The sequence below is a fragment of the Diabrotica undecimpunctata genome, chromosome 9 (genome assembly GCF_040954645.1).
Source record: "Diabrotica undecimpunctata isolate CICGRU chromosome 9, icDiaUnde3, whole genome shotgun sequence".
NCBI classification, from domain to species: domain Eukaryota; kingdom Metazoa; phylum Arthropoda; class Insecta; order Coleoptera; family Chrysomelidae; genus Diabrotica; species Diabrotica undecimpunctata.
In genome coordinates this window covers 4,087,501-4,097,210 of record NC_092811.1, presented here as the reverse complement: position 1 = coordinate 4,097,210, position 9,710 = coordinate 4,087,501, and the positions used below count along the sequence as shown (strand labels likewise).

The window sequence follows — 9,710 nt, the reverse complement described above, 5'->3', positions numbered from 1 at the left end:
CGATCGATATACGAATATAGTATATTAATATAATCAAAAAGTAATATCAATTTGTAACCATATTAATGTTTAATTATACATTACTATTTTTAAAAACAAACATATTTTATCGAAAAATTATACAAAAATTCATACTCTGCAAGTTGTCACTTTTTACAATGTCATGTCATATATTTTGACACTCGACGTAGCATTACAAACGATTTTTGAGGTTGTCGGCTACGAAAGTTCACAAAGTAAAACAAAAAACGAACAATTAAACTGAAACAGTTATTAAAAAAAGATGTTTCGAAACCAATACGACAGCGATGTGACAGTGTGGAGCCCCCAGGGTCGTCTGCATCAGGTAGAATATGCCATGGAAGCAGTTAACCTAGGTTCAGCCACAGTTGGACTAAAAAGTAAAACTCATGCTGTACTTATTGCGTTGAAGAGGGCTTCTTCAGAACTGTCTGCCTACCAAAAGAAAATTATCAATATAGACGATCACATTGGTATTACCATCTCTGGACTTACAGCAGATGCTAGAATTCTTAGTAGATATATGCGAAACGAATGCTTGAATTATAAGTACTCTTTGGATACTTATATGCCGTTAAATAGGCTCATTAGTATTTTAGGTAAGAATGTATAAGGTAAACTATAATTTGAAGCTAATGTTGTGTTTTTTAGGCAACAAAATGCAAACATGTACCCAAAGATATGACCGCAGGCCATTCGGTGTGGGTCTTCTAGTAGCTGGTTATGATGAATCTGGTTCCCATATCTACCAAACGTGCCCTTCTGCTAATTTCTACGATTGCAAAGCTATGTCCATTGGAGCTCGATCCCAGAGTGCCAGGACTTACTTAGAAAAACATCTCGATGAACTGCCATCCAGTGCTTTAGAAGAACTTATCAAACATGGATTGAGGGCTCTTAGAGATACTCTACCTCCTGAGGTAAGAATATTTATTGTTTTGTGCAATATGTAACATATAAACCTATAATTAATTGCAACTACATTTCAAATGAGCATTTTTATTACTTAAATCTATATTGCCACTATCTTGATCATAAAGATTGCCAACTTCTTGAAGAAAATACAATGGAAGAAGTATATGTTTCATTTAATATTTATATACAACAATTATCAATAAATAATCAATAACCAGTGTTAAATTTTGTTTAAGGTTGACCTCACAACCAAAAACGTCTCCATAGGTTACGTTGGCAAAGGTCAGAACTTCAAAATCCTCGAAGAGGAAGAAACTGCCCCCTTCTTGTCCCTGATCGAGGGTGAAGAACGCAGAGGAGGAGGAAGTGCAGCTGCTGCGATTGAGGATGCTCCTGCAGATCCGTTGAGGGATGATGCGGGGGACGAGGGTCCCAGGGACCCAGTCCCTGCTGTGGCCATGGATACCACAGAATAGAAGGGTTAGATGAAGCATTAAAGCCACCCGTTGATGCTGTTGATTGGGAGAGGGGATTTTGGAAAGAAATCTTGCCGTGGCTGTCTCTGTTAGTATAAAACAGACTGGGACAGTCACGGCAGAGCATTGTTTGTTATATCCATACTGTATTTTTTAAGCTTTTAATAATATTTTGATTAATAAATTTAATATTTGCTTCATAAATTGTGTCTTGAATATTTTTCTTCCCAAATAACCTGCAAAAGACAGTAAAAACCCGTCAACTAACCTGAAAGTCCTTGAAGCAAAAGAAACGTTCCTGTGCATGCCCATTATTGAAGGTAAAAGATGCATAGGTGATGTGTTGCAGCTAAAGATGCTCCTGTAGATATTTTGAGGGAAAATAAGAGTCCTGGCTTCTGTAATTGCCAGATATACCATATGATTTAAGAATTAGATAAAGCATTAAAGCTAGCCGTTGATACTGTTAATTGAGAGGGACAATTTTGTAAAAAAATCTTAAGCTATCTCTGTATGTGTAGGACAATTTGAGGCAATAATGACAGGATTTTGTAGGACCCAGTCTGTAAAGTGACTTTGGACAACACAAAATAGAAGAACTAGATTAGTAATCAAAATCAGCAGTTTAATGGAAAAGGTGTTTTGGGAAGGAGTCCAGCTGTCTATATAAGTTGAAAGTAAAGCAGATCAGTGGTCGGTTCTTTCCCAAAAAGGCTGAGTTTTTCAGATTTTGAGTAAAAGGGGATGTTAAGGCTCAAAGCTTTATAGTAACAAGATTATCTCATTGGAAACTGCACACAAGTTTAGGATAAACTACAAATTATTTATGAGGAAACATCCAACAGTTCTTGACATTTGGTGTATAAAGATTTTATCAAAAATTGACCAACAAAAGCCAGTATATTTGAAAAGTTTAAATAATTTTTAAAATTCTTGAAAAAATATTTCTCTGTTGGCCTCTTATGGTCTATCGAGCTCTTCTGTGTCAACAGGCAAAAGAAAAATTTGTCACTTGTTGGAAGTGAAGAACACAAATGATGGGAATTGCGGCTGAGAACACTCCTACAGTCCCTTAAAAAAGTCATTGGGACAAGGGCCTCAGTTCCTTAAGTGGCCAAGAATTACATATCAAATCAAAGCCAGCAGTTGATTAGGACAAGGGGTATTGTAAAAAAATCTTGTTGTGGCTGTCAATGTCTGTGTAGAATAAACTGAAGCAGTCACTGTAGATTATTTTGGGCATATATACTGAATTTTTAAATGTTTAGAAATATTTTGTTTAATAAATTTAATTCTAGCTATTTTTCTTCTCAACTAACTAACAAAATGTTTATCTATTTGGAAAAATACCTAATAATACCTTTAAAATCTTTGAAAAAAAAAAGAATTTCCTTACTTACCGATTATTGAGGGAAAAGAATTCAGAAGAGAAGGAACATTCCTTAAAATATGTGTTGGGCAAGGGTTTCAGTGACCCAGTTTCTGCAGCAACTATGGACACACCAGGATAGGAAGTCAGACTTTTTCACAAAGTTAAACATGTTCTGAATTGGTATTAAACCAGCTTGTTTTAATACCAATAACAAGATTCTGCTGTATTCTATTGAGGAGTATATATTACATTTTCGTTGATGGTTAATTAAATGATCTGTGTGAATTACATAGTAGGAAAATGGTTAATCAGTATATTATGTAAAATATTATTTAAAACTATTAAAATTATTATTTACTTTACACCAATGGTAAATGCAAACATCATTCACTAAAATCATTTAAACCATTCACTTTTCAAGAGGTTGAAATTAAATTTTAAAGCCACTGTTGAAGGTCCACTAATCATTGCATAATTACTTATTGGTCTTCATACTTACATGGTTTTGACTTTACATATCTTGTATACTATACATGTAGACCCAAGACATACCATGCAGACTTCCATGGTATACTCCCAAACAGCACTAGTATTATAAAAGTAGACTATTGTTATTCTTAAGGTACTGTTTTTAGCCAAATGTAATTTTTTTATTAAGAAATCAACAACATTGAAAAAATTTATTAACAAAATATATTTACATATTAGTAAAAAATCATTTTAAACTTATGAGTTGCACCATTCTGAATATTCTCCAAATATCTATACATCTACCAGTATTATTCCTTTCCAATAAGTTCTTGCTGTTTACTTTCAAATATTTTCTCACCCTGACTGATATATCCATCTGCAATAGCAATTATCTGGCTTTCAGCACTCCTACAAAGATCTTGTGATACAGTATCATTTCTTTTGATTTGCTTGATGTATTTCGTCTGAACATCCCTTATACCATCTTTACATTTCACGAAAAACTGCTTGGCACTCTTCGCCAAGCCCTCCCTGTGTTCCTTTGTGACCCTACAAAAAGGTGAGGTTTATTCATTGAGACAACTAGTATATATCTATCAAATATTTGGAAAAAACTGTATGTAGGAAGGGTATATCAAACCATAAGAGTTTGAACATCATGGTATATCAGATCTTGCAGGTAAGATACAGAAGAGAAATTTGAAGATAAGCAAAAAAATGGATGAAGATGGTCAAAAAAAATGTTTATCTCTAAAAGCATCAAACTGACACAAACACTTCACAAATTTATTCGATAGTTGAAATCCATAAACAATTTTTTCATGAAAGCCAAAAATGACATCACACCATCACTATAAGAGTCAAAAATGAATCCAAATGTATTCTCTATCGTATTATTTAAAAAATATATAATAGAAAACTGTATCAAATGGAAGAAGAAAGCATAAATCTCATAATAAATCAGAAATGGTATAAAACTGACACAAATCACTTCACAAATTTATTGAATAGTTGAAATCCATACATATCTTTCTGACACCCAAAAATAGCACCATAAAATCATTATAAAAGTCATAAAAGAATTCAAATGTGTTTTTGGTTGTGTGATATAAAAAATATTTAATGGAAAACCTTATCCAATGAAAGAAGTAAGCATAAATCACAAGAGACAAGTGATTTAACTAACCAATGGTCCTAAAATGACATAAATAAGTGTCTACCTATGTGGTGAATGGGCCATTTTCAGTAATTATTTCTTAGAAACAATTCTTTACACAATATGCTCCTAAATATAACATAGCTTACATTTCATTTTGTTACTACTACCATTAAATACTTACTTCGGAATTGGAATATACAAAGTAGTTCCATCCTGTTGTGGATTTAAATTCATTCCAGATTTGTCTAAAGCCTTTAGAGCCGCTGGAATAGCTTGTGGGAACATCGACATATTTATAACAATGGTTTTGGGGTTTTTACGAACGATTTGAGCAATTTCTTGAAGGGTGTGTTCTTTTCCCTCCAGTGATACAGGGATCATTTCAATTGAACCTAAAACTCCAAAAATAATACCCAATCTATAAGTGGAACATCATTTGTAGACTAACCTGTGGTTGATCGAAGCGATAAGTGATTAATAAAATCTTCCTTCAATTGAACCAAAGGCTTTTCCATTTGTTTTTTCATTGATTCTACATTCAGAAGTTCTGTAAGTTGGTTTTCGTTGATAACCACTTTTCCTTTACCTAAAACATCAAAGTAATGAATAAAATTCGATAAAATTGACGATGATTTACCTTTTTCTTTTTTCTTGTCTTTTCCCTTCGCATAATTTCTGGTTGTTTGAAGCTGGACGAAGTTGTGTGTTTGGAGTAAACTTTTATGTACTATATTCGGTAAACTACTAAGTGTTCTACTCGTCGTTTGAAGACATATTGGCTTACTAACTATTAATGGAAACGTTTTTAAAGTTCTTAATACAAACATTTTGACTTTTATTTGATAAATCGCATATATCGGTTGTATAACCACACTTTTAAATAAAAAATTTAACAATCCAAATCCAGAAGAGTTGATAGTTGATGCTATTTTGAAATATGTTTGACTTTGACAGAGTAACACTACTAAAGAATTCTTTAGCAATATCTATGGCAATATACTGTGGAGTGTGGAGACGTCCTCATGTTATACTATATAGTAGAACACTGTAATTGAATCAAAGTAGGTTAATGTAACTCTCATAGATGGCAACTCAGTAAACATTTTATATTTAAAATTACACACATATTTTAAAATTTTTTGTAGGTTTGATATTATTTTTTGCAAACCAAAACAGTACACATGATGTTTATATCTTTTTTATGTAATAATTCAATATTGAAGTTAACAGAGGCGTAGCGTGAAAAGTTAACTATGGGATCCAACAAAATCTGATAAAAAATTATAGTCACAAGAAAGGCAAATTTATCTAATATAAACTGATGATACTTGATTTCAAGTTGTCTTTTTCTTGATGGTACTTCCTTCCTAACGTTATAAAAGATAATAATTTTGGTAAGAAAAACAAAAGTTAAATTAATAAAACACAAAACTTGATTTTGTTGTAATTTTTTGCAACTGAATCAAAAACAAACTTTTATCATTATTACTCATAGTCAAGTTGGCAAAACTTTTAAATTCTTCTTCTTCTACAGCACTACAGTCTAAATTGAGCCCTGGCCTCCATTATTTTTTTCCTACACCCTTGTTTGTCTGTGGCTGATCTTCTCATGACTCATAAAAGGGCTTGTGCGTCGCTAGTGGTTGGAGCCGCTGGTTTATAATATACGTGAGGACTTTATATGCTGTACATAGTAGAGAAATTTCTAGGTAGTTTTTGCACTAGAGTTTGTCTTATTTTTTATAGATCGGGCATACTATACTTTTCTTCCAGTCGTCGGGTATTTTATCTTCTTGCCATATGTCTTTGATGAGCGCCTAGATGTGACTTGCTAGGTGGTCGCCACCTACCTTATACAATTCTGCTGGTATTGCGTCAACTCCTGGGGCTTTATTGTTTTTCTGGAACTTAATAGCTTCGAGAACTTTCTTATGGTTGGAGTTCTATTCCATTCTCTACTTCATTATCTTCTACATAGTTCGTACCCATTTCATCTTCCATGTCTACTTGTGTACCAAGTAGAGTCTGGAAATAATGCTTTGTGACTTTCTGCTGGTTCCTGATTATTTGCCCACTTTCATCTTTACACATACTTGTTTAAAGTTTATAACCACTTTTTATCTTTTTTAGGTATTCGGAAGGCCCTCTAATTTCGTTGTTTTTAAAATTTTCTTCCATTTTTTCTATTTCTCCATTTTTATAGGCTCTTTTTTTATTTATACATATCTTCTGTTTTCCATCTTGCGACTTCAAATGATGTTCGCCTTTCCCGTGTTCTTCTTGTTATATACATTTTGTGTGCACTCATTTCTTTCCTCTATTGCTTGTCTGCTCTCGTCATCGAACCATGCTTCTCTTCTCGTTTTTTTCTTGTTTTCCAGAGTGGACGCTGCCGCTGTCAGTACTGTTGTTTTGATATTATTCCATTTGCCTTCTATGTAGGTGCAGGAGTGCAGTTCTAGCGTCCTTAACTCATTTGCGACTTCTTCTTCGAACTTCTCTTTACATTCCTGAATCTTCAGTTTTTCCAGGTCCAGTTTGTTTGTTATTTGTTGTCTTTCGTTTTTTTCTTTGTCAACTCTGCATCTAAATTTGGTTTGGAGTAAAAGATAGTCTGATCCACAGCATGCTCCTCGTCGTGTTCTCACATCTAAGATACTACTAGCTGCCCTTTTGTCTATCAGCACATGGTCGATTTGATTGGTTGTGGTTCCAACCGGTGAAATCCATGTCATGTTGTGTATGTCTTTATGCAGGAAGCATGTGGAACTTATACCCATGGTTTTACTGGTGGCAAAATTTATCAAAAACTCTCCATTCTCGCTTGTTTCATTGTGCAGTGGGTGTTTTCCTGTTGTGCCATAGAACTCTGACTCCTTGCCTATTTTAGCGTTCATATCATCCATTATAATCTCGATGTCATTTTTGGGCGCATTGTCATATACTATCTCCAGCTGTTGGTAGAAGCTTTCCTTTGTATGTTGTTGAAAAGGCTTTTGACAAAGTCCGACATAACAAAATTCTAGAAATATTGGAAACAGCTGGATTGGACGATAAAGATCTACGAATAATTACAAATCTATACTGGCATCAAGTGGCAAGAATAAAGGTTGAACAAGAACTGCCGGATGAAATAAATATAAAAAGAGGAGTGAGACAAGGCTGTATATTGTCGCCTTTACTTTTAACTTATATTCGGAGGAAATATTTAAGGAAGCCTTAATGGAGACAACCGAAGGTATTATTGTGAATGGAGTAACCGTCAATAATATTAGATATGCCGACGATACCTTAGTGCTTGCTAATTGTGGAGAAGACCTTCAACATCTAATGAACAAAATAAAACAGACTTGTGATCAATATGGATTAAAACTAAATATATGATAGTTAGCAAACAAAATTATATACAGGATGATGGTATAAAAGTCGGAGATGCCACACTGGATAGAGTAGAGAAACTCATGTATCTCGGCAGTAAAAGCAATGAGAGCTGGGATCCAACCGCAGAAATTAAAAGCCGAATAGAACAAGCCCGAGCTGCCTTTGTAAAAATAAGAAACGTACTTTGCAGTCACGATCTTAGCATTGTCCTTAGAGTTCGAATGAAATCTTGCTATGACTTTCCTGCCCTGCTGTATGGAGTGGAAGCGTGGACTCTAACTGAGCTTATCCTTAGACGCTTGACAGCCTTTGAGATATGGGTATACGAACGACTACTAAAAATAAGCTGGGTCAACAGAGTTAGAAATGAAGAGGTCCTTAGACGGCTGAACCAAACAACACAACTGGTCAATATAACAAAGAAACGCAAGCTGGAATACTTCGGTCACATTATGAGACACCCTGAAAAATGATCTTTTACATCTGATCATTCAGGGAAAGATCCAAGGTAATCGTGGTCCTGGTCGAAGAAGAACATCATGGCTGAAAAATTTAAGGCAATGGTATGGAAAATCAACTACATCGTTATTTAGAGCTGCTGTCAATAAAGTCACGATAGCGAATATGGTAGCCAACATGATATCCAACGATCGAAAACGGTCATGGAACTAGAAGAAGAAGATAGTTTTTTCTCAGTTTTAGTACTCTAAAATATAGGTTGTCATTCGAAGAATTCAATGGCGCCTTTACCGAGATTTTCAATAAAAAGTGACATATATCTAGTTTTTTTCCTGTACCCTTCAAATTTAATCGATGTCAAATGCTATTGTGTAAAGAACGCATATTCTAGATAATGTTTATTTGTTTAAGATGTAAAATTAGTGATGTAAATCAAACTAATGGAAAATGCCAAAAAATTCTTGTTTATTTATTTTATTAGTTTATGAGTACGTTTTATGTCATAATTTTTTTTGTAGTCAAGAGATTTTTCAACATAGTACTTACTTTGTTTCATAAAAATTGTTTGTTAGAAAAAATCTAAACAGCACGCCAGACGTTAGATAAAATTTATACAGTGTGTAAAAGCCAAATGGAATAAATTCATTATTTAGGTTACTGTTCATATTTATAAAAAATCCCGAAACACGTCAAATTTAAATTATAACTTGACATTCTTTAACGTGAAAATGCAACCCCTACCTTCAACCCCCTTAGAATGACAGGTATAACCCCCAATTTTTAAAATAGGAAGTATAGGCTTGTGATATATCGTTTAAAAGGTCTTTTCATTCTCCATTCAAAAATGTTGTCGCTTTCAAGTTTATTAAGATTAATTAAGATAAAATAAATTAAAATCATGTGGTTACCGAAATTCGCTACAATACAATCAAAAACTAAAATGTAATGCAAAACGTAATAAAATGTAGAACTCGAAAAAGAACTATGAATGTCAATGAAGTAGGTGTTCAAAATGTTCACCGCGAACGTCTTGGCAACATCCTAATCTCAAATAAAACTGTCTTTTAACATTATTTAACATAAAAGCGTTATTCGTTCTTTTAAGTCATTTAAATCAGAAGGTTTAGTTTTGTACACATGGCTCTTCACATATCCCCATAAAAAGAAATCTAATAATGTAAGATCAGGTGATCGCGCTGTCCATTCAATCGATCCTCGCCTCCCTATCCACCGATTGGGAAATATTGTATCGAGGTACTGCCGGACATTAAGTTGGTAATGTGGTGGTGTTCCATCCTGCTGAAACCATATCGTATTCGCTGGAACTTGAGGGTTTCCTGGATCAGGATATAAATTTGCCAACGTTGGAATGACATCATTTTGAAGTAGTGCCAAATAATTGTTGCCATTCAAGTTGCCCTCAATGAAAAAGGGACCAATGATATTGTTTCCTACA

General features: G+C 33.9%; 2 protein-coding genes across 2 annotated transcripts; one reads left to right on the top strand and one right to left on the bottom strand.

Moving 5' to 3' along the window:
• Window positions 1–171: 171 nt before the first annotated feature.
• Window positions 172–1,616, top strand: LOC140449408 (proteasome subunit alpha type-1-like). Its single transcript, XM_072542568.1, has 3 exons — window positions 172–620; window positions 673–941; window positions 1,173–1,616. The coding sequence occupies exons 1-3, from the start codon at window positions 284–286 to the stop codon at window positions 1,410–1,412; spliced, it is 846 nt and encodes a 281-aa protein (XP_072398669.1). The 5' UTR covers window positions 172–283; the 3' UTR covers window positions 1,413–1,616.
• Window positions 1,617–3,412: 1,796 nt separating this feature from the next.
• mRRF1 (mitochondrial ribosome recycling factor 1) lies at window positions 3,413–5,366 on the bottom strand. The gene is made up of 4 exons (XM_072543535.1): window positions 5,052–5,366; window positions 4,863–5,000; window positions 4,596–4,806; window positions 3,413–3,804 (listed from the first exon to the last, which is right to left on the bottom strand). The coding sequence occupies exons 1-4, from the start codon at window positions 5,239–5,241 to the stop codon at window positions 3,564–3,566; spliced, it is 780 nt and encodes a 259-aa protein (XP_072399636.1). The 5' UTR covers window positions 5,242–5,366; the 3' UTR covers window positions 3,413–3,563.
• Window positions 5,367–9,710: the final 4,344 nt, after the last annotated feature.